This window comes from Anopheles coluzzii, chromosome 3, assembly GCF_943734685.1.
Source record: "Anopheles coluzzii chromosome 3, AcolN3, whole genome shotgun sequence".
Classification (NCBI taxonomy): Eukaryota; Metazoa; Arthropoda; class Insecta; order Diptera; family Culicidae; genus Anopheles; species Anopheles coluzzii.
In genome coordinates, this window is record NC_064671.1 from 65,979,215 (window position 1) to 66,005,132 (window position 25,918).

At 44.6% G+C, this 25,918-nt stretch overlaps 1 protein-coding gene across 14 annotated transcripts in view; it reads left to right on the plus strand.

Annotated features, from left to right (window-relative positions):
- LOC120958923 (MOB kinase activator-like 2) overlaps nt 1-25,918 on the plus strand; it is a 111,808-nt gene that overhangs the window by 76,629 nt on the left and 9,261 nt on the right. The window contains exons 1-2 of one of the 14 annotated variants that reach the window (XM_040382008.2): nt 14,759-14,847; nt 22,072-22,758. The exons of 10 other annotated variants lie outside the window; for them this stretch is intronic. In XM_040382008.2, the coding sequence (XP_040237942.1) occupies nt 22,586-22,758 (173 nt within the window). In that variant the 5' untranslated portion in view covers nt 14,759-14,847; nt 22,072-22,585. 3 more of the 14 variants (XM_040382006.2, XM_040382007.2, XM_040382004.2) reach the window with 3 other exon arrangements.

Here is a 25,918-nt window from a genome sequence, read left to right on the forward strand (position 1 = left end):
GGCGTTTCGGCCTATCATTCGGAATTGGCCCAAATGTGCTAAAATCACGACCACCCATGAGAACGGGCAATTTGTACGAATTTTAGTAGAAGCTTCTTCTTTTCCGCATAACCCGTCATTATCATCGCGCTTGCCCCATCACACGCAGGAGTGCTGTAAACATTGACTAATCGCGTGAACTGACCGATAAAAAGGGCACAAGCGCGCTTGCGGGATGAAAGGTGATCGAAGGGTGGTGGTAGGTCGAGCCGGAGTGGTCGGTTTCACATGTAACAACCGAGATCCAAACCGAGTGTGCAGAGTGAGCCAATGTCGTCGTATGCAAATGAGGATCAATATTTCTGGCCCACTGACGCGCGAGCCGCTGATAAATGCCGGTGAACCAGAAAGTAGCAGCCACGAGCAGGGCCTGAAAGAGTGGTTTGTGTTGTTTAGCGCGTAGGCTTTCTTTGAAGGGTCGTCCATTGCTCAACGTGTGGTGAGGCGCTGCTGGACCTGTTTATAGAGGAGGTGCAAGCTGCAAGCTGTGTAATCCGGGAAGACCTTAACCTGGTTTTAGCGGCGAGCATTCGTTACTTAAACGGTCAGAGGGCTCTAAGCAGTATCTTTAGCGTCCATTTCGAAGTTAATGCTTTTGTGTCATTCAAGCAAAATGTTTCCTATTTATATTTAAATAATATTATATTTATATCAAAATAACTACTAGTCTCCCTTCGTCGATCGCGATCGTTTTTTGGAGTGCGTCTGTCGTTGCGGTGACGTTGCTGCCGATTAATCTTAAACGGGGTGGGCAACGTTTGTTCAATTTGTTTGTTTACGCTCAGCGGGAAATAAACGCATTGGGGGCACCGCAGTTTCAATCGCATTTTCAAACACGATCGCGCGACGGTTGAACGTAGAACAGTAAAGTAAACGGCAGTAGTAGCAGCAGCAGCTGTACCACCAACCAGGGAAAAAAGTGCGTGCGAGCATTAATTTAAAATGCAAATTTATCGGCTTACATCAACAACAAAAAGGCAGAGGAGAGAGGAGTGTAAGGCGGTACCGTTTTTGCGCACTGTACTGTGCGCTGTCCAATTCCTGGTTGTTTGTTTTTATGCCCCGCACCTCACCGCCCCGTCCTAGCGGTTGTTTGTGATTGTAGTTGCAGCAACACTTTTTAAGGGTAAATATAGGGCGTACCTCGACTGTGAAAGGTCCGCCGCCGTTTACCATTCAAATAGGTCAATCTTAAAAGCATCGTCGAACCCTTTTGGGCGGTATAACTGTTTTTTTTTTTTGCTTAAGCGCTCAACTTCTCCCAGTGGGAGTGATGGCGTTAGAGATGACCTTTTCGACAGAGGGGGTGGAGTCCTTTGGTTTTCACTTTTTACCGTTTCTTGTTATTTCGACTGCACTTGAAAATCGATCGTTCAACTTTGTAGTGGAGCAGCTTTGCAGTGAGAGAGGTGGGTGAAAACACAAAACAACACAATCCTTGGTTTTGTGCCATTTTAATGGACGAAAGTGAAGCTTTCCCGGTTTTAGTTTCGGGTTGCGCGGACGCGGTTCACCCCAAAATCCAAAGTACACTTCTCAACAGACCTTCAATTACGAGGTCAATAGAGTACGCCAGGTACGGTGCTACGGTCAAAGGGTGTAGGTAAGGCATTTCGAGTGGAAACTTTCTTTCCCAAACCCGGAAACACGCGTAAGTGCGTTTGATGGCATTTCTCTCGTGCGGAAGTTGTTAACGAACAAAAACAGAAAAAAAGAAGCGGGCTTGTTTAATGCATTGTTTCAAGCAGATGTTATGTTTTCCCCTTCAAAACACGTGACATATGCAACAGTAAACAAATTAAAAGAAGTATGTTTTTTTTTGGTAAAATTAGGATTAGAATATAGATAGCTTTTCGAACCAAAATGCCATTCAAATCCAAAAACAAAATAACAAAGTTGATAACTTTTCTATTAAAAACGTCCTACAAATTATAAAACAAATAAAACACTTATGGTGTTTAAAAAAACTTGAATGTTTCAATGCATTTTTATATTTATACACTCTTCGTTGTGTTTTATGCTCATTTGCTTGTTTTGTTGATTTTCTTCATTTGTCAAATAACTTATTTTCTTTTAAGAAATATCATAATAAATTAAATGAATTATATGTATACTGTGTAAATAATTTTTTATATTAATTTAAATTTTACTGTACAAAAATATCACGATTTCAAAATTTTAATTTTCTGTCAAATCGAAAAAGCAAGTTAAAAAGAATCGCTAGCAAAAATTGTCAAACAATTCATACATTTGTTCATGCTTTCCTTCTCTCCTATCCATGTTGTAGATCAATGTTGGGAAGCATCTTCTTGTTTTTTTGTGTTTACTCTAGATTGTTGTCTAGAATGTCTAGAATATTCCTTGATGCGTTGTTTATTTTATAATTTGTAAAGCTATTTTCTTTTTTCTCGTATATGCTCTTGTAAGGTATTCGTACCTTTTTTTACCTTTTGCTTGTTAGTATTGTATTTCTGCAGGTTCCACAGTTGCGCTTTCTTCTTCCACTCATTGCGTGCAGTGTTCCTTTAGGGACCCGTTAAAGGTGTCGTTTCCCATTACAAAAGCGCCCCTCTGGAAAGCATGAAAAGGGAAATGGAACAACAGTGCACTTTTAATGCATCCTGCTTCCGGGCGTACGCTACAACTTCAGCAAAGGACACACAGCCGCCACACATATGATAGTGTTTTGTCCTTTCTTTAACAGTTGGTTCTATTTTTTTATCTGCATCCTCAATCAACTTCCCTGTGTTAGTTCGCTGAGGTGGGTAACATGTTGTTCCGTTATTTTTTACATAGAAAGCGACAAAAAAGGACACACAACTTCCATCGAACTCTCTTAATCATTGTCGATGGCTCTGTGTATGGTGCATCGTCACTTCATTCCCCTTTTTCGTGTCGTCCCCTTTACCGCACAATAACCAACCCAGGGATCTGACCTGCAGCAGCACACGATAATGGGGTTTCGTATTGCGCGCTTCCGCATAATGGTTGATACACAGCACACACACACAGAGCGTTGGTCGGTTTTGGTCCATTTTCCCTGCAATATGAGTGCAGCAGCAGCAGCGTTCCGTCCGCACATGTGCAAAATGGTGGTGTAGACCTCTGGACCACGCTTTGTGCCACAATTGTAAATGGGTTTGGTTGACCTTCCCACGTAAAATACGGGTCGGCTACGTGTGTGTGTGTGGATAACTTGCTCCCGCATATTGCTGCTATTAATGTTTATGATAATCCCGTTCTATGTTTATAAGGACCAACGAGTTGTAAAGTGGGTGGGTGTGTGTGTGTATATAAGTGTGCCAATGGGGTCGTTTTTGAGTGCTTTTGCACACCTTCACCTTTAAACTTTTCGTGTGTAAATCGATAAGTAGTGCACCACGGTGTACCGCTGCGTTCTCGATGTGTTTGTGCAACTCATGCCATTTTGAAGTGTGGATGATGATGATGCAAATTTGTGTGCACACGTGGTGGGTGCTTCTTGTGGTAAATGGTAAACCGAGTTTTAGTACATAGTGTTCTTTGCAATTTGCGCTTTTGGCAGTCAACGCCTAAGTTGCTATAGGTGTACGCATTGTGGCTGGTAGTTCGATTTAATGGCGAAAGAGGGCGTTAAATTATTAGCAGATCGATTATTGGAAGAAATGGTAACGGTTCGATAAGAGTATCATTTGTCCTCAGTGATCTCTCATAGTCTTGACGGTTACTTTTATATGAACGAAAAACCTTCAATGATGTGACGTATTTGAGATCTTCTTAACAAACAATTGAACGATCATCTGAGAAGAAAAAAAGAGAAAATACGCTGAATAGGACAGAAAATATCAAAACATAAAAAATGGTCACGTTCAGTTCTTCACAACAAACCACCTCTGGGTCGTTCAAGTTCTTCAAAAATGAACGATTTTCGTAGGATTAGTCAGGTCGACATGATTGCAAGAATAGTATTACGTCCTGATAGTAAATAAATAGTAAGTTAACTAAAATTCCAATTTAGATACTAGAATACATAATCGTATGCATTATAATATCCGCTTACCGCATGGAGATCATCAACTCCGGCGACTTTAAAGCAAACGAACAGAAACCTTCATCTTTCAATACTTCATCCATAATTAACAGGCGCCACGGGAAGACATAAAAAAGAAACTGATCCTTATCGCCATTCGGCATTCGATTGACATGTCGCCGTACGTTCCGGTAGCGAAGGAGAAAATCACATCCATCCTCGGTTCCGCTTGGCTGCGTGCTAAATAGATGGCGCCCTCTAGGCAGATAGCGTCTCCCGACAGCTACCGACAGATACGCGCATAGCCCTTGATCAGCTCCAATCAAGATCGTCAAGCACGCATGCCGCCTGGTGGGGTAGGCTAATAAATCTGTATGGATGATTTCTCTATGGATGATTCTAATATAAATGTTTGGTCGTTGATTTTAGATTATTCTTAGCGCAGAATGACGTGCATATTAATCTGCTCTAGTTCTTTTTTAATACTCGTGTCGCGCCTCAGCTGACAGAGATGGCGCTTTGTAAACTGCTGTCTGCTGGACGTTGTTCGCTCTACTCGGACGGCCGTCTGTCGCAATTATGGTGGTTCTAGTTAAACCACAACTAGACGACGTCTAAGCGGCGGAAGAGGCTACAAGTGGAAACAAAACGCGCTCTCAACGTTTTCGTAAAAAGCGGTCCTTTCTTCTCAAGTCGTCTTCTGGGCTGACGTGGAGAAGATGTTCGGTAAGCGGAAAGAAAACAAAACAGCGCAACCACCGGATGAGACGAGGGATGCCGTCTAACGGAGTTACGGAACCAAAACTTCTTCGTTTGTTGCGTGTTGTGGGAGGGATTTTTTTTTGGAGCCCAGCAGAAGCCCGATCATTACTTGCTCTCGCTCGCGTTACTTAATCGCTCGGATGATGCTTATCAAACGGCACGCCATCTGGCGAGCGTGTTCGAGATCTCTGACGTGTGTGGATGAAGAGAAAGAGAGAAACACACACACACACACGTACAGAAGAAACACTGAAATGAAATGTGTTAGCTGAACAAAATGTGTACCACACGGCCAAACGGATAGCCAGGAAGAGGAGAAACGAACGCAGCAGCAAAAAGCTCCAGCTAGACGAATGTGGTGTGGTGGCGCCACTACTTCGTAACAATCTTCGATAAGAGAGCCTGTCTCGGGGTTTGTCTCGATAATGGGCAAACCACAACCATCGCCTTTTCGCTTTCGTTTGATACAAATCGCCGTCCTGATGGTCTCGCTGCGGGTGTGTATGCGTCATAAAAAGGGAGTTGGCTTGTGGGGGGAGGAAAGGAACACCCACCCACCTCTACTCGAGAGGTGTGATAGAGGGCGGTGAACAGTAATGATAGGGGCTAGTGTGGTGTTCCAGTCGAAAGCATCTCCTCCCTTCCAACACTCCCAGACACTTCACAGGTCATAGTTTTCCGTACTAATAATTCCATTTACGCTGGACCTTTACACACATTGGAGTGGCTAGATATGTAGGTGTATTTGCGCCCGGTTGCACATGAGGCCGTCCGATCTATGCAAATCTCCCTCTGCAACCACACATTGTGATCAAATGAACAAATGCATCTCCCCCATCTCCCAAAACAGTCGACAAACTGCAGCAAATCGCTGTACTGTGTGCGCGCGCGATGATGAATAGGTCGCATTGTCGGCTGATGCGATGTGTGAGTGTGTATGTCCGAAGCAATCTGGTAGCGATGGTGGCGGCATCAGTCTCTAGGTCGGCGATGTGGTAAGTGAGATCAGCGTGCTTTATTCGCGGAGTTGCATAATCCGCGCCGCGCGCGCGTATATGTGCATATGCCTGGTGCCGGCCGATCGGTTGTGCAAGCAGCCGACGATCATCGCAACAGTAGCAATTTGTGAGCGTTCTTTATCCACCTCACTCCTCTCAAAGCACTCCGATTATCTCGTGATCTCGTGTGTGTGTGTGTGGGGAGCGAGACACACCGACCCCATTGACAATGGGTAATTTGAACAGGCTAAAAATGAGCCCTTTTATTTCCACATTACGGTTATCAGCCTCTCACCTGAAGGGTGGGTGGTAATAAGCATTAGTCAGAGGTTTAAATTGTTACTAATATCACACCAAACGAAAACTGTGATAGATTTGTGAAATACTTGATGAAGGCTGATGTGTGTAGTTTTTTTTAAACTTTGACGGCCAGGTACAGTACAGTAGTTGGTGGACACGTTTTTTTTAAGATGCTTGTACATTTTTAATAGAAATATCCAAACTTTATACAAATCCGAATTACCATCCTTAAAAAAAGGATGAAATTGAAGAAAATGAATAAGCCTGGCCAGTTTTCTGTATGGACCTTTCAATTTATAGTGCACTATTTAGAAATGGTCAGTAAAATTGCTTCTTTATTTCAAAAATATGTCGAGAAAATTTTGATTCTTTAAAATTATTAGTATCGTTGTTTTATATTAAGGTTATTAAAGCTGTTTGTTATGGTCGGAATTTATATATAAACTAATCTGCTGTTACGTTAGCTCTTCTGTGTGTCAAATGCGTTACTATATCTTATATCCAATACTTAAATAACCTTCCCTAAATGTCTGAATCGAACAAAATATGTCGATCTAGAGTATTCACGATGTGTCTTCTTCTTCTTTTTTGACACAACAACAACCGTTTCGGTCAAGACCTGCCTATAACACTAATAGACTTGGCTTTCAGTGATTTGATTCATTACACATAGCAGGATAGTCAGTCCTACGTATGGGGGCACCGTCCATTCTGGGCTTGAACCTATGACGTGTATGTTGTTTAGTCGTATGAGTTGACGACTATACTACCAGATCGGCCCCCGATAGTTGTCGTCTTGAAGTATTTCATATATAGAACGACTTTTACCATTGAAATTACAAAAGGAGAATGATGAAGTTAATTTGAAAAACATCTTTTGAAGTTCAAAATCTGTCCTACTGTCGAATGTACATACGATTTTGAAGTACCGTGGTACGTCTGACTGTTTACAGATCATCAAATATAAGGCACCATTTCGTCGCGCTCTAGATATTGCAATCACTCTTCGGTTCGTTCAATGGCCGTCACTGTATCTGTTGAGCCTACATTTATTTGCTTTCTTTGCTTTCTAAGAAAGCAATGTACCTCACCCAGCCTCTCACAGACCCGAAGGAAATAGAACAACTCAGCAGAAATCATCACACCCCAAAAAAGGGCCCCGCGGGTGTATACATCTGGCCAACAACTTTCCATTAAAGAAAAACGCCCGAATCACACCGGACACACCGGAGAGGATGGGGTTGTGCGCGCCATAAAGCGTCGTCTAGCCTTTTACTGCCGACCAAACAGTGCTCTCTATCTCTTGCTTCAAACTTCCGGTAGCGAAACTCCGGATGTGCCCAAAAACGAGAACACACACACAAAAACAGAGTCTATATGTGCTTTTCCTTTCTTCCGTGGAACTTCCGGCTAGCAGGCACATCTCGCGCTGTGCTTTGATGTACTGTTTGGAAGGCGTACTGGCGCTTGGGTCTAAAGCGTCCCAACACAACCACCACCACCCGGAACATCTTAAATCTCTCGCGAAAGGGTGTTATTACACACGTACGCTGCTTGTTGTGTTGTTTCAAACTTTCAAAGGCGGCGCCCCAAACCATGCGATATGTCAATAAAACAGAGGGAGTTTCGTATTTTGCCCAACAACGAAAATACACAAACATCATGCCATGGGCACACAGTGGTGATCCAATTTCCAGCCCAGCGCGAGTTCCATCTGATCGAACTTGCCCCCGATTGCAGTTCGGATCTCCGATTCCGTGTCTGGTTGGACGACATCTGGTAGGAGTAAAAGAATAGCGACCAACAACTCGCACCACCACCACACCCTTCTTTTCTCGGCATTTTACTGTGCACATGCTCCCTCCGTGATGCTCTGCGGTTGTTTATTGATTGTTGGATCGAGATTTTACAACATCACCTATCCCTTGATTTTGGGCCTGTTTTTCGATGCGAAGACTTTGCCGACTCCAACCGTAGTGTGTGCGTGTGTGTTTGTGAGTGGAAATTTTTGAAGCGAGTTTTATTGCATCCCCCTCCGTCTGGTAGTGGTTGTGGACATCAATCCACAGGAAAAAAGCCAACGCGCACATATATCCGAATCTTCTAGATGGAATCTGGGTGCATCTGGTGTTGGGGTTTTTTTTTCCTGGAAGCAGTAAAACCATTGCATTTGCCATAGAATTTGTTAGCCAACCATTCTCAAGTAGGTAGGTTCAGCCGTTCTGAACTGCTGAATTTCCCAACGCGGAGTTTCCATTTCCAAACCCCGAACACAGAGCACTTTCGCCAATATTGTTTCGATTTCAATGCGGCTGGAGTTGCTCATAAATGTCATACTTTTCAGCCGTACCCCCTACACATTGTGCCTGGTTATGCCTGGTGGCGCATATGGTGCCGAAGTGGCTTCAACATCGATCGCTTATATTGCCTGCAGGCGGGGTGGGGATTCAATGCTGGCCTGGCTAGCGTTGCGTGTCGTAGCGTAACCGAGAACCAAGCCCCGCAGTGTTCTCTGCATGCTTCGCTCTAGCAGCTTGACGGTGATATTTGCGTTCGATTTGCTTCAGTTGTTGAGTTCGATACACCTTTAACCTCATACTGTTTGACATTTTCAAAACAAAATGCAAGTTGTCAAAGATTTCTGGGTTAGTCAGTCACTAAACAAAGTGACTCTTTCTGTCGGAAGTAACGCTTTCATCTTGCGCCCTTCTTGAATCATACGCATGCTAATTGCAACCAGCAAAAAGACCCTGCCATTTACTTAACACCTTCCACGTATCCTAACCTTCAGCAGTACATGGTGGTGGCCGCAATAATGGCGAAACTAATTTTTCAAGATCAAACATTCCGTAAGCCGCTGCTATGGCGCGGAGCACTCTCCGCGACCAAAAGCTTTTCCGTTTGATTTACATTTAAACGGTGTTGGCTGTACTCTCGTTATGTGTGTCACTTTGGTAAGTGTGTTCCGAGGTGTCGCTACTGCTGCTCATCATCACCCCAGAGTGTTGTGTTGCTTCATTTGCATTTCGTTGAACCTGATCTCACCTCAAGCCCCCGGGGCCTGTATTGTCTCAGCCGGGCCAAACCAGAAGTCAATTGGACGACATTGACGTTCCCTTTTTCGGACGACGGCGACGCACTGAAAACCTGATGGACAGCGGAAAGAGGGGAACAAACAGGAGAAGAACAGTGGGGAGCTAAGCGGCTTTTCGGTCCACCTGGGTAAGAAGGAAAAGCGTGTTCTTCTGTACAGAGTCAGTAGCTGGTAGCGGGTTTGGACTAAACGCTGACATCATTTTGTGTGGACGGGTTGCGTGCAACACTGTATGTGCACTTCTCTTGTTCACTCGTGTTTGTTTTCCGCAACTGTTCACACTTCTGCGTTAGAGATAGGACAGGATCTTCCCAAATCCAATACACTCCTCACAGAATTCACAGACGGTGCCCTTGAAAATGCAGAAAACCTCACAATATACAGTTTCGGAAACTCTGCTTACCGCCACAAGTATAGCATATCCATCACGCTCAAAGGGGGGGGGGGGGGCGTTTGTTTGATTAAGAAGAACTCCCCCAGGTCGCCAGCAGAGTAGACGAAGCCATTCTCTGACTCTGAACAACCATGTCTTTTAAGGGACGGTGATGCAATGCATCAACACGACCACCACCGCCGTGTGTTGTTCGGTGTAGCTGTTGGGGCACGTCATCGCTCGGAAAACATCACTTCCCAACCTCTCACCTCTAACACCTCTACATTCTTGCGCCATTCTTGGCCGCTTCCAAAACAGCAACTACCAACACACTTTTCGGAGGTTTGCTGTATGATGCGTTTGCATAACCTCGATCGTGTACTTGCGCTGTGAAGTTTGCCGTTCTGACGCTGTTTTTGAAGAGTTTTGTTTGTTCTATTTGTTGCTGGTGAGTTGATAGATCTTTGGCTTTCTTTGATTGTTCAGAGCACTCAGTGACCACAGTCAGCGAGGAAGAATATGGATGTGCAAAAGGTTTTCGCATATCTCTGTGTGTAGCTGTTTCTGGTTTTTGGGAGTACATCAATGTACATCATTGTTGAAGATTTACATCAATATTTGAATATAATATCAATACTGTGTTCGAACAGTGACGCATAGTCGGTGTGTACCAACTGTGTAGGCCCCTTAGAATTGGTCTTAAACTTTCCATCCTATCGGGTCGTTTGCAAACTAATCAGTTGGTAACCAATGCGGTATATTTACTCGACCACTTTGTGTACCTAATTCTACGGTCTACGGGGCGGGACGCGTCCTTTCACCAACTTCGATTCGCCCCAGAAACCCAGTTTCCTATATGGGGTGATGGTCAGCCTCTTGCGTACTGCACTCTCTTCTTTGTAAGAACAGTGCCCCGATTCTCGACTGTAAACTCTTCTTATTACACCGCTACGGTGTAGAACTTTTCCCAAAATCTAATCACATGTAAACAGTGCCCCAATTTGCCTCCAAACCCACCCTCCGATCCGAACCGGGTAGGTCAGGTGTGTATGCTTAGTGCAGAGACCACCACCGGTGCGCCCTGGATCGTTTATTTAGAACAGCCAAGCAGTTCTAGAAAGTGGTTGCATGGAGGTGGTCATCGAGTGTAGCTACTTGCCGTTGTAGTTGCCTCTACTAGTGGCAACTGTTTTTTCCTTTTATTTCGATTGGTCCGATTTGAAAGTTTAATTGCACCTTTACTTCTCTGTCTCTTCCTCTCCCAATACCCCCTTGGCTTCCACTTTTGCGGTAGTTACGTGGTAAATTCCATTACAGTTCCCCCTTTCAGTTGAGGTTCTATGTTCCCTTCACCCACAGCGCGCCAGTCACGAAACGCCAGTGTGCCACTCGAAGGGAGAAGAACACAGCATTAGGAAATGGATAGTGAGAAGCGCACACGCTCCTATATGGCCTACTGGTGGCCGTCCATCGTCGGTCATGGTTCATGTCGGCATTATGCAAATCAAGCGCGCAAAACCCGTGGTAACATCGAAGTACAATTACTGAGACTGTCGCCTGACCATGTATCGAGCGTTCTCCGAGCGGGGTTTGGGAAATGAGTGATGATGAAGCGGCACACAGTCATAAGTGTATGTGTGTGTGTTTGTAACCGCGCTAAATAAATGGTTTATATGGTTACTTCTTTTAATACACTAGAACAATTACGGCAACAATAATTAATCAAGTTCGGCATCTGCTCTGAAATAAAACTGTCAAATGCGTTTGACAAGTTAGACCCCAACCATGACACGCTTCGTTGACAGTTTGACATTTACTACCCCTCTCGTGTGCAAGGTAAAAGCTTCTTTCCTTGCCGCATCAGCAGCAAAACAAAAAAGCTTCGCTTGCTGGGTTGACATTTTTGCACAACCGTTCCTCCGCCCTCCCCCTTTTTTCCTCACAGCGACCCTTTGTGTCTCCTTCTAGTGGTGGTACATTTTCCGTATAACAATCGTTTGATTCTTTCCAACTTAACCTTCCCAGCGTTTCAAGTGAAAGTTATTTGTCCTAAAGTTCTTGAACTCACAGTTAAAAAAAAAATAAAAACAACTTTGACACTGAAGAAAGAAACCTTCAGCATAGAATAAACTGGAAGCTTTCCGCTTGTGTGTTAGCATTAAGAGAGTATTGTTTGGGTGTGTGTGGGCATCCACGGTTGTGTCTACATTGAAATGGATTTCATAGAACGAGGAAAGAAGTGACAGTTTTGCGTTTGACTAATCGCTTTTCTTTTTGCTGCTTTCGATTCGCTTCGTGGATTAATTCCTCTGCCCTTGACAGCATGTTGCGAATGTTTTTCCTAGGAAAATTCGGAAAATACCGGGAAAGATGGTGGTGGTGGTGGTGGGAGGTAAAAGTGTCACTGCGGCACATTACTTCCAATCGAGCGCAGTTAACGAACATGGCCACCCACCACTTCCCTTCGCAAACCGGCGAAACGGGCCTGAAACACGACAATGTTACCTCTCGACCCTGGTGACGGCGTTGGTCGTCATTTTCCTCCCTCCTCTCGTGTTGCTGTTGTTGTTGTTGTTGTTGTTGTGTGTACAACATTGTCGGTTTAATTTCAGTCGCATGCCCATGCCGGCCGACCAATGCTTGACCGAGAGAGCAGTTTGGAGCAGTAATTGACGATCGGCGGTGGCGGGTGGCGCGTTACTCTCTACAAATTGGGAAATATGTTTTGTACGTGTCTATCGGTGTTCGATCCCGTTAGGCGGTTGGAAGTGTGCTAACCGAAAACGGCCAACCGACAGCAGAGGGGCTGGGTGATTGGTTCGCCGAATTGGAGACAAGTATTGCGATGAAGTTTTATTGAGCTTAAACTGTACGACATTGTTTTTCACTGCTAATCGTTGGTCTTAGGTCTTCGAAAGGTGGGCTACAATGTGTTAATGTTGTTCGTTTTTTTTTCTTTCTCTACTTTTAGGTAAGTGTCGATTTGATTCCGGAAGTGAGGAACAACATGCGATGGATGGAGATAAATATTCATCACGAGAGAAGTAGCCTAAGTATTTATACTGTACTGATGTTATTTTGTTTTCTTAAATCAGTTCAATGTTTTAAGTTTTGGTCGTTGCTATTCAATTTGGCCACTAAATCACCAATTTTCTACAGAGGACATCAACCACATCCTCCAATTTCCCGATTTGTCTTATATGTATTGCTTTCAGAAGAAATTATTTAAATTTAATTCTTATTCGAGCTGTTTAAGTTTAATTTGCTTTGCGAACTGCGTTCTATTATTGCAAACTACATTCTATTATTGCAAACGGCGATCGAGATGCACTAATGCGTATCATCTCATCTTACCAGAAAGTAGAACAATAAACCTTCGCAAAACAATAAATTGTACGTAAAGTTCCAAATGATACATCTACTTTTCACGAAAATGATAACATTGGGTCTTAAATTAATGAATTTTCGAATATAACGTTTTATTTGCCGTTAGGTATACGCGAACATGCCGGCCTATCATGCTTTCGAAACTTATTCAGTGCCACGCAGTCGGATTGTGCATCATTGCTATGGGTACGGGTCCATATGAGGTTTGAACTCATGACGGGCATGTTATTGAGTCGTACTAGTTAACGACTGTACTAGGCTTGAGCAATCCGGGCCATATACGTGAACGTACTAGTTCTTTCATTTAGATGAACTGAACGTGAATCGCGATTCATTCGTTCATTTCAGTTTATGAAAATATGGAAAATGTTTTCATTACGCAGGAAGAATTACTTTATTACATCTCGACAATGTTTTGGTAGACCAGGACAATCATTATTTCGACGGGTAGGATGTTCTTTTTGTGAACGATCTGGTTATACGGTTCACGTTCACATTTGTATGGGGGAAATTAACGACCTGGCGTACTAAAACGTTCTTTAATTCGACGGGTAGGACGTTATTTTCATGACCATCTCAGTGCATTATGATTTATAAAGAATAGATGAACGTTACTTAGATGAACGTAGGTCGTTCGTTATTTACAATGAATTTAATGAATCTTACAGTTCTGGTTCTTGAGGCACAACTCTAGACTGTACTACGGAACCGCCCCCTGCTACTATTACTTAGTGAAGCAATCTAAAACAAAGATATTTACTTAAAAGCAAAACAAAAAAATGTCTAAAGGACAAACACAGTGGACAAACACTGAAACTGATAGATATGAGGCAAAATGTAGTAGCAATCGAATGTAAAATAACGAATGGAAAATGTAAGCCTTAAGTTTTAACCTTTCTAGAGAAAGGTCTGAGCCGGTCTCGTAGTACAGTCGTCAACTCGTACGACTTAACAACATGCCCGTCATGGGTTCAATCCCCAAAAAGACCGCGCCGCCATACGTAGGACTGACTATTCTGCTATGGGGGGGAATCAATTAGTCACTAAAAGCCAAAGCCCACAAGTGGGTACAGGCAGGCCTTGACCGACATCGGTTGTTGAGTCAAAGAAAAAAAGAGAAATTTAAGAAATAATATGGTTTAAAAATTGACGTACAGAAGCTTTCCTTTCAATCGTTTGGAGCACCAAGCGTCTCCATCGATTGAACATTATTCTGCAAAAACAAATACTCGTTCCTGTTTCGTTGCGAAATTCCGCTACGATTTAGAACAGGGCATTAGAAAAAAAAATCAAAACAAACGGTGTTTTTTCCTCCAATCTTTCACTGCAGTTGAATTCCGCTCGCGTGAGCAGTGAGCGTTGAGTCTGCTGAGAACACACGAACCGCAAAAAAGTGTGAGAGAGAGAAAATAATCAACCCCTTTCACAAAGCGATGGAGCTTTTGTTTAATTTCATCTCAATGTTTTTAAAAGCTCTGCATTCGCTCTCTCTCTCTCCCCCAAAACATGCTCTCCCGTTTCGAATCTTCTCACAACTCACGCCAGTGAGCAGTGGAACGTGAATGAACATGACCGTGGTGAAGTAGTTCACCACCCCGTTCGATTTCTTTCAAACGGCTGCCACATACAAAAACAAAACAAACCACCCCACGCTATACACACACTCATACAAATGCACGCGCGCGTTCACTTGCCCTGGCCGCTGGCTTGATAATTGAGCCACCCTCTGCGTTGTCGCGGGTTCGCTTAGCGCGGGCGCTCCGTCCAAGTCTCACTCAGTCACGAATGAATACTTCCCCCGGGTGGTGATTGTACTAGCTAGGTGCCGCGCAGCACACTTCGCGGACGGATGTGTTGTGGTCGGTCGTCCGGGTTCGGTTTCACAGTGAGTGCACACCAGTGGGTTACACGTGGAACAGCTGACCGAGTGTGTGTGTGTGTGGTTTTGTTCTTTATAAGTAGCATCGTTTTAAATAAAATCACCCCGATCAGGAAGTTCAAAAGGTTGGCCAAAAAAAAAGGGGACCTCTCTATGCAGGAGGGGATCAATTTGTGTCACATTTGGCGTATGTGTGCGTGTGTGTTTGTATGTTTGTGCTTCCCCCTTGCCTCTGCATTGCAGTGGTAAAGCGACGAATTATTAGTTTTGACGGTGTCGAGAAAGTCGTGTGGTCCCACAACGACTGTGTGTGTATGTAAAAGTTGGTGTGCTGTGGAGGTTTTTTTCCCAATTTTCCACATCCCCCCGTAGCGAGAAAAGCGGGTGCATTTTTCTTAAATTTATTTGCTAAAGGCGGAAAATTGGATAAACCATACACAAAAGCAGCAGTGAAGGGGAGAAAAACACTCCTATTTATTGATGAATCATTGAGAAAGTTTGTTTTATCCGGCCTCCCCTCTGCCCCCAAGGGTGAAAACAAGTGTGAAAATGATGGAGTGTTTGCGTTGGGGAGCCCCTTTCATCATCATCAGCGTGTCTGTGAATTAACTATTTGCAAAAAGCAGTGCAAATTAAACGGATTAATTAAAAAGAAAAGCACTTCCCACATCAACAGACAAGTGTGTGTGTGTGTTTGACGGATTTTATTGTGATTCTGCTTCCCGGATGAATGTGTCGATTGTGTCGTTCGTATTTTTTCGTAACGCTTATAACGGTCTTCTGCAGCATTATTGTGTCTTAGGCCCTCGTTTATTATATAGTGGGTGACTCATTTTATATGGGACTGGGGCCTCCCTCAGTTAGGAACCCGGATTTTGGCCAGCAATGCGTGCGTATGTGTCGCTGCCGCTTTTTTCTTTGCGCAACAATCATTCACCACCATCATCCTGTTGGGGTGTAAAAAAAAGGCGAAAGTAAGCCACAGTAGCAGCAAACAACAAGCAGTTTGATGGTTTGCACACACACATTACACGAGGGAGGCGCGTGTGAAAGCCAGCTAAATGGCGCACAAACCGCACGGCGTCGTGAAAGTAAGGTGAAGTGTGTGAGCACTTTAGCATAGGATTGGAGGAAAGGAGGAGGTGCTGTGTTGGGTGCTGATGCCGGTGCAAAAAGTGTCTCATTTTGGTGACTTGAACTTCACCGGGTTTGCATTGAGCTTCACTTGTGGAGCGTGTTTGATTCGCACTTGAGGTGTAGTGTATGAGTCATCCGGAGGCTTGTCATCCAAACTAACCCTCCCCAATCCAAAAAAGACATCACTTTTGAGCGGGGGGAATCCCCCCATCTTTTGGATTATCCAGGCGGTGGGAGGGATGCGGCTGTGTTGTGACTCATGAATGCTCAATGAATATTAAGTGAATGGAGGGAGGTACTCTTCCCCTTGGCCACCAGAGAAAGTAGTTCGTCAAGTGTAGTTTGTGCTTGCACGCGTGTGTGTGTGTTGTTTTTTATCGTTCTTCTTCACGCAAAAGTGACCTTTAAGAAGAGACTTGCGATGGCGGAAGAAGGTGCCAAACGCTCAAGCTCTCGATAGGATGATTTATGATGCGATTGATGTCATCAGTTTGCTTAACCTTTTTTTCATTAACATTTACAGAGCCTAAAATATGACGTCTTGCCCTGGTCGATTGCCTCATTGGCCGGAGCGCTTTTGCATATAATTAAATCGGTTTAACCTTCACCGAGCACATAAGCAAGCAAGGCATAAGATCTTTTTGCACGCAATTCGCCTGTGCGTTCGCCAACCGAAATGAGTCATGCACACAAGTGTAATTGTGTAAAGCAAGTGACGAAATTCGGACTCGCCACGCACAAAAACACTACCCTGAATGGGCTTTGGTCACACGAAAGAACAATTCTTAGTGGCACTCACTTAGTGGTGTGGTGCCCTCTGGTGGCATATGAATTAGGCTTAACCTTTGAACTCGTTTTGCTTCCCATCAGACCCCCCCCCCCCAGCGTGTGTTGGTGTTTGCTCGCTTTTTTTAGTCGTTTTGCTCTCAAAGTCGTATGAGAAAATCTCATCATTATCTCGTTTAGGTTTAATTTACACGACCCCAAATGGTGTATCATTTTACTCCATCTGGAATTCCAACTCACCGAGAACAAGAGCCCTTTTTGATTGCTGTTTCCGATTTTTGCCGATAAATTTACCTTTTCTTTTGTGTTGGTTTTTATCCTCTCCCAATTTCCAATAATCGCACCGGAACGGAATAAAACGATAAAGATATTATCCGGGCCTTTTTTTGCGGACAGGCAAAGGACAAAGGACACAATCTGTGTCCTTTTCCAAAGAAAGCAACCATATTTCAAGCGTTTTGGGCTGTGAAAACTGCTGTCTTGGCAATTGTATTTTCCGCCTCGTTTTGCATTTAAGAATCTCTCTCTGTCTCTCTCTTCAGTCTCGAATGTCTGTCGAATCTTGCGTAAAAGAAAAATCAGTAAAAGCACTCAAGCACAACCCAACAACTCGAGCTAGAAGAAAAGAACAATTCGGTAGTAGTGCTGGTGGTGGTGCTTATGCTCCGCTGCTGGGTCCGCGGTGTACAATAATAATATTAATATTTTTGCGACGAAAAACTGAGGAGGAAAAAGAGCCAAAAGTGTGCTTAAATCACGTCCAATTAGAGGTTTTTTTTTGGGAGAGGACTATAATCGCTTTTTCTTTTGTGTTGCCTGTGCCACTGATACAGCCTTGACTCGCGTTTTTCCTCCCTCCCGTGTGGCATCGTAAACCTGTGTAAGTGTGTGTGTGTGGTTGGAGGAAAGTTCTTACTGTCTGCAATTTCTTTCGACTCCTTCCTTTGTCCCCGCCCCTTCCGGGATGCCGAGAAGAGGCAAGTAAAAGATGCGCTGAATTGCGGGAACCTTGGAGCAGACGCGCTTTTACACGCTTTTCTTTTATTTTGTCCACTCCACTCCACACACGGGTTTTGCCAGCAGTCGGTCCGGAACCGTGGCGGCTGAGAATGGGTTTCCATAGAGGGGGGTGAGGAGGGAGGGCCAAAGGTTCTTCAACCTTTGCGAGTAGGGAATAAAATTTTCTTTTTTATTATTACTGCACCTTCCCCCTCCCCACCCCCAAACTCCTCCGAGAGGTACCGTTTGTTCCACCACGGGTTAACGGTAGTAGTTGGAGCAGTTTTTCCTGCAGACGGTGGGGGATTATGCGTTTGCTTTCGTCGTGCTTTTGATGATGTGTGGAACGGGTTCTGTGGTCGACAGAAAAAGAAACCCTCCCCCCCCCCCTTTTGGCTGACTTTCATGAAGCGCTCGGGCGTAATAAATCACCGAAACGGACAGATTTTCCACCATTTATTGGCTGTCATTAATGCGAAAGCTTTGACTGGGGTTTGGATGTGTGTGTGTGTGTAGCTTTCCATCATATAGAACAGATAGGTAGGGTCGTTTTTATTTGCTTTTAACTGCAATCGGAAGTATTGCGGGATCGTTTTTCGTGTAGCTGAACGAATTTCTAATGAGAAAAGTACAGCTGCAAAAGCACATCATGGTGCGGTCATTCATCTCTTTTCGAAAAGTTTTTAATGTGATTTTGAAGCATAACATGTATTTATTTTCGACACGTTCTAGCACATTTCAGTGTGCAACCTTTTCAAAATGGGCCGTACAAAAATGATGACGCGAATTAGTAACCGAACCAAACAACAAGCTCATTTTGGCACGCTTTCCCAACCTCTTCGAAAACAGCTGGCCTTCAGACACAAAGAGGCACACAGACACACACACACAGCAGCATATGGTTTTGGGGTGGTTGGGTGTGAATTTTCCACAAACAACGGCAGCATTTGTGTCCTGTGCCCCTTTCCTTCTCGCGCGCCCTCTCCCATGTAGACTACTATTGTGGTGCTATTGTGAGCCAAAGTCACAAATTGTTCCGCCGTCGCGCAGGGAGCAGCAGGGAACAGGGAAGGTAGAATGGGTTTTGCCGCATGAACTTTTTCCCGTGGCCCGCCGTCGCCCTGGTAGGCATATTTCGAGCGACAGAAGAGGAGGGGAAAAAGAGGGGAGATAAAAAGCAGGCAACGGAAACGGTGGAAAAACGATAAAGCTCTATGCCGAAAGAATCCAAGGTCATTAGTGTATTTTGTCGGTTGATGGTGGTGGTAGTGGTGGTGTAGTAGTTGTGTTGTGTTCGGCGTTGCGCGTTCGGTAACGATCCGTTTGCCGCTCCACCCGGCCTCAGAACATAAAACATTATTTTCCTTTGCTTTGGCATTTCTTCTTGGCACACAATGCTCTTTTCCTTCTCCTCCCATTTCGTGTCGGATTGTTCTGGAACGCAGCACAGAGTCTATATTTTTGGCCAGTAAAAAAGCGAAGGGGAAAAAACCCCTTGTGTATGTGTAAGCGTGTTGTTGTGTTTATCTGCAGTGCCAAAAAAAAGCTTCGAATAAAACAGCAAAACAAGCATAAACGAAGAAGTTGAAAAAGAGCGAGAGGAAAAACACAGTCACAATTGAAGTCCTTTCGTGACGACGACAAGAAAGCTCACTGTAGTGTTTAAGCTCACACAGCCCAAGCTTTATAGCCACAGGGCAGCAGAACCACGGAGGATTAAGGGCCGGGTCTCCGGTTCGTCGATACTGCCGTCGAGAATGTTCTACTTGCTGTGCTCTCTTACCCTATGTCCGTCCGCCGCCGAAAAGATGCCGTACACGTGCGCCCAAACGGTTGAAGGATAATTGATCCTGTTGATTGCCAAGGTGCCGTCAGCTGCAAATGTTTGTCTTTGGCATGCGCGTCCCCATCCCACGGCATCGTTTGTGACACCGAGCTTCACCAGCGTCGATGGGAGCTAATGAGCCGGTACTAATCTGTTGAGAAAGGGAAATTTACTGCTTCATTGGGCGCGCGCGCGGGGGATAATTTATCACAAATTGGACAGACAGACTGATCTGAGTGAATGTCGGCTACCGTGTTCCTCAGCGACTCAATGAGCTGAGCAAATATTGAGCCGTCTATTAAGTAATCGTTTCCAATCTTTATGCTTTTTCGCTCATAGAAGTGTAGAAGGTTACAATTTTGCGGCTTGCAATACCCTGGGACACGATCGATAAGCGATATATAAAGCACAATATATATTGGACAGTCATGGTCATAACAGAGCAGCATGTTTTTGTATTGAGCGCGGGGGATTTTTGTCCGATAAGCAGCGAAAGATAAGCTCTCCAGAGTTGTTTGATTACTTCCTTGCCGCAAAGCCTTCGTTCTCGAAAACCTCCTATTTGTTCCGGTTTTTGGGGCGCTAAAATAGCTTCTTATGAGTTATGATAGCGATCAAACACTCGTTTAGATTGTTGTACAAAGTTAGACCTGCAGTGGAAGAAATCAATTCCGTATCATGAACACCACCACCAGGTCTCTGTTACATAACATCAGCGAGACGAATGAGAGCAATCCACAGTTCAAAATCAGGGCTAAAAACTCGACCTGACCTTGTTCTTGTTTTTCACAAGTTCTCTTCTCACCACATTCGATAGTGCGCGATGGGTAATTGCACCCTCCCGCTGCATTCCGGTAGGGAAGGATATGAATTATTGAAGTCTAGGAATAGCCGCTGCTGCTCACCCCCCTCATCTGGAAGACACTCGTGGGAATCTTGTGGAAATATTTGCACCAAGGTGTCGTTTTTTTTTTTTGTTTACTAAAGCCATCCATTTCTCTACATCTAGTGGATACCACATGGCCACAAGGTCGCGGGCCACTGGTTGGCTAGCGGCCAGGCGACAGCCTTCGTGGCGTGGGAATGGATCGTTTGGTCCTCCGCATCGTCCAGGCACTGGTTGGTGCACGTGCACTCCCGGGTGGGTTGGCCTTATTTTGCTGCAAATACCACGATGACCGCGTGTCACAGCTGGCACGGTTCTTGGAATGTGCTAACGTCAGCACAACGATAAAAAAAGGCGGTGAAGCAACTCTCTTTATCTTGCCATCTGCATATGGGTAGAGGTTGTAGTTAATCTGGAATTCCTTATGTTCTTTTTGTAGTTGCAAAAGGTGTGATGTTTCTCTTTAGGAGTTCCTTTGAATTTAGTACTTTGCCAATAATATTGACGCAAAATAAGCCTAATCTTAACATGCTGTTTGTTCAGGTTCAATTTGGAGCAATATTGGGAAGTTTTGTGTTTGCACAAGATCTGTAAACAACTTGTCTTTGTCGCCCCTTGACGCCTGGTAGCGCACCCAGTTTCTGTTTGCGCTTTGAATCACGCATATGCTTCGGTGGCTCTTATCGACACTGGCCTCCAGTGTAAACATACGGATGTGGCTTTACGAAATCGCGCAGAAAATGTCATCGGCTTTTGACTCTGGTAAACCCTTTCGTGAGCCACTGTTATCCCCCCCCCCAGGTTTGCTGATAACGGCGGCAGGGTTGGGGATCCTCCAGAAGTCGCGCAATCTAAATTCCCTTTCTAGTCGATCGCTTCGAACCCCCCCCCCCCCCCTCAAAAGATAAGCGTACCTCAGGTGAGGTGGTTTTTGCGATGTCCGTGTATCTCTCCCGAGGTAGTGTGGTCGAGTCACCTGATCCGTACATGGTAGGAGGAGTAGTAGGTTCAATTAAAGGATCGAACGGCTCGTGAGCCAAGCAAAGGCACACCAATACCAAAACAACATCAATGTTTCCTTCCCGACTCGTTCGGGGGTTCGGATTGGGGCCGGGATACATCCGGCGCGCTGGGTGCGCCGAGTTTCTCCCTCCCGATGGTGCCCCGATGCTTATCGCAACGTGACAGGGCAACATTCGCGCAACAGTCGCGACAAACACAGCTGTGCGATAGGTGTGCGCGAGCGCTCGCCAGAACAGATTGGGGTCTTGCGCGCCCATCACTCCGTTATCAGTTGACGGTTTGATACCGTGAGTGAAGGATCCACAGTGGAACATCTCTCCTGACACGCGAAAATTGTTTAATTTTGTCTAGAAAGCGAGAAAGGGAGAGAACAACAAGGATCCTGTTTAGTGAGGCTTGATTTGTTGATCTTTGTCGTGATTGAGGTGTCGTTCTGTCCAGAAGATTTCCTCCGGGAAGCAGAATTGCATTGCGTGCGTGCACACATGTTGGGTGGTGAGGTGACCATCGAAAGCTAATGCGCAAAGGTGACCATGCTGTTGCTTGTGCACGGTTGATTTGTTTGTTCCGGTAGGAAGTAGCGAGCAGTATAGCAGTATGATCCATCCGATGTGGACGCAGCGCCCGTTCCATTTCTTCCACTGCGAGTGCATTCTACGCCGGACGTCATCGGCGTTCAAGTCGTCCAGGCGGCGCAAGTACATTCAGCGATAACATCGCAAAACGGGTTGGGCCCGTGTTGATACCGTGCTGTGAATTATTAAAAGTGAAGTAACACCAAAAAAGCGAAAGATAGAGAGAGATAGAGCGAGAAAAAGAAAAAAACCAACAACAAATCAGTGCTCTTAAACATAGGCCTTATTGAGGCCTTATTACGCGGTATTCCCCCCTCACGTCATCTGTGATATAAAAAAAAACTCCCCCGTGCCGTGGTAGTATTTTCCATAAACGGTTCCTAGATACTACAACTGCTACTCGTCCTTCTCGAGACAACGGTTTCGGTCACATCTAGTCCCCCGGCGCACGGATCGAAACGCAATCAGTTTCGGTCGTCGTCGCCCGAATACCCGAAAAGCGGTGCGGCCCAAATGAAAAGTGTGTACGAGCGTGCGTCACCATCCAAGCTGGGCCTGATCGAGTGTATACTGTACCTGCGGAAGCCTATGTGGCAGGTGGGCATCGTACCGGCAAAGCTGACTGACGCACTCGGGTCGCTCGTGCGCTATGCTCAGGAATCTCTCAACATCTTCTTCTGCCCGACGTAAGTGATCTACGTAACATTCGGAGTAGAGGTTTTATACAAAAATTAGGACTTTCGATGACATTTCATACATGAAGAATTAGTTATGGCAGTCAACACTTTGTAGCGTGAGTTAATCCAGAATAAAAGAGTTTGAAAGTTTAGGAAGGAACTTGTCACATGCTAAAAGTCATGGAAAGTTACTTTGAGCGAATTCTTCTAAAGAGTCATGACACTCATCTAGAATATACTCTCAAATGGTTTGATTTACTGTGAGTGACTTGGATTTCACATGGAGTGACGAATTATTTGACTCGTTGTAAAAAATATTTGATTCACAAGTGATTTAATTAACTGGAAGTGAGTTACTAGTCACCGCAAACCAAAAAATTAAACCAATCATCGTATTTCATTCTCTAAATAGTTATTTCAATTCACTTTTAGTGTAGAAAGTGAGTTACTTGAATTATCTGAATCATTTTGGATTTGAATCACGAACGATTTGACTCACTATGAGTGAAAAGGGGAGGTATTTTGATGTGTTGAGTGTAATATCACTTAGAGAATAAATTTTTAGAAGAACTATTGAACTCCTAAATGTCTTAATGAGTTACTACTGATAGCTAAGAATTGAACCAATCATCGTTTTCGTATTACACTCGGAAGAGTTATGATATCATTAGTTGTGAGCGAGTTGCAGAGAGTAAAAATCACTGCTCAAGTTATAGTTCTTGGAAGAGTTTTTCTGCTCAAGATTGAATTGACTCATTGTGAGTGAGTTACTAATAGGCATAGAGCATAGTTGATTCAATCTTGTTAAGAGTTATTTCACTCACTCTGAGTGAAGAAAGTGAATTATGAAGGAATTGTTTAGCTCACTAATGCACTAATGCACTCTACCTGTGTTGCTGTTTGCTACCAAGAGCAAAAACGTTATTAAACCTCTTCGTGATGAATTAATTCAAGTTATTAAAGAAGAAGATTTCACTGAATAACCTCAATCTGACTCAGTATGTGCACATCACTATGCAAAACTCGTGTGAACCTTATGGCGCATGTTAGGCTCTTGCTTCCCATTTTTTTCGTTTAATATCCAACAAGAGCACCTAGGAATATTGGGACCGTACCAATTCCTTCTTTAGGGGTCGTTCGTTTCATTAAAATATTATAGTTAAAATTGCTGATCTCAGTTGTCAGCTGTGGCGGTTCCCCCTACTCTTATTCGACAAAGGTAGAACAACGGAACGTCAACGACATCTTAATAGCTGGTCACAAACCTGGGAGGGGTGGGAGAGTAAAATTGTATCACACTTTTAGTACCCCTCCATTTGAACACTGCCAGAAGAGAAAAGCACAGGAAGTTTAATGCCAATAACCGGTATGAAATAAACCGTACGGATCCTGCGGTCATGTGGTCTGGTATCTGCTTGCCGAAATCGGCACTTCCCAACTCGCAGGGCAATAATTAACCACCGTGTGGCTAAGAATGGTAATAAAACTGGGGAGGGGAAATCATCATAAAGCGGGAAGGGAGTGCATAAAAGGAAGCAAAAAAAAACAGTTGGCAACAGTGTGGTGTGGATTTACATTTTGCGCGGGGCCAACACGATATTGACATTTAAAGGAAAATGCTGCCACCATCAATGACCATGAACTTGAAGAGTCCGGTCCTGCCGAGTTTGTAAAGTAAACTTGCCTTCTGCACTTTAAATACATCTTCTGTAATGTCTGCGATTCAGGTTCCGATGCTCCATGTCGTCGGCCCTGTTTTCGTATCTCCTACGCGAGACCGGAGGTTGGAGCACGTGAGTGCTCTGCGGTTTTACTACGCAAACAATCCTTCTACACCTTCTTCGCCTGGAAGAAGTTGTTATTTACAGCGGTGACCGTAAAAGATCATTATTTGTCAGTGCGTACGCATTGCGCATAGGAAAGAGGGAAAGAGAGAGTGAGCGAATCTCTGAAATATGGACGACGGCGTGCCCACGACGCACTTCCTTAATCAATTGAGAAGAGCTTCTTGTTTGTCTCTATTATTGCTCCCTCCGCGGCGACTGCTCATCATCATCATCATCAGTGGCTACAGCGTCATCAAAACAATCACAAAACTGGGAAGACGAGAAGCGGTAGGCGAGGAGGAACACCGGAGAAAATGAACTAATATTTTTTCGCATTTTGCGCTGTTGTTTACACTAGCTGATGATGATGATGACGATGATGGAGGCCGAGTGGTGTTGTGTCGGATGACTTTCACGCGAGGGATCGTACGATCGTCTCAAACGGGTGTCTCAAAACCTCACACTCTCCCCATTCTCTTTCCCTTCCAAAGACATTAGATCACTTAGACTCAATTGACCTCTGGGGGGGAAACCGTGTGTTGTGATGTGTCGTGGTTTACTTGGTCACCTCGCGCGCTCATAACCGTGATGATGATACGCGTGAGTAAATACGCAAGACACGGAACCGGTGCGCGGAGCGATAAAGACCAAGTAGCACCAGCAGCAGCAGCAGCAGCAGCAGTAGTACGCCAGTATCACGCCAGCTATTACGTGCCGTTATAATTTGGCGTGTTTTTGTGCGCGATGGTGTAGTATGTTATGCCATGCCCGTGTTTCTCTCCCTCTCCAACACGGACACACACACATACAAGCATTGATGAATGATGTGATTAAGTAGTGAGTGAAGAGAGATAGAAAGGGGGAGTGATGTACACACCCACGCAAACTCTTTTGGCGTACTTCCATTCCACATTTTTTCCTACACACTACGAAGGGAAGTATCACCTGATATCTAAAGTAAAGGGGAGATATTAGAAGCATAGAGCTGGCACTCTGTTTTATGAGTGTGGTATGTATCCCTACGTGTTGTTGTGAGGCGAACTGGCGTGTTGTTTGATGATCATCACATCCATCTCACACACACACTGCGTACATTGCGGTGATACCGTTTTACCGTACCACCCGCTGTGTTTCCGGTCAAAGTGTTGTAGCGCATAATGGTGGGGATCTCTCCCTCTCTCCCTCTCTCTCTCTCTCTTCCACGATGGTGGCGATGGTGTAACTAATTGAAAGGAGGTAGTGTGCGCCTTTGATGGGCGGCCATTAGCGCGATGATGCGCGAGATGTCCTAGTTTTTTTATGGTTCCTTTTTTACTTCTTTCACTTCCATGTTAATATGGGGA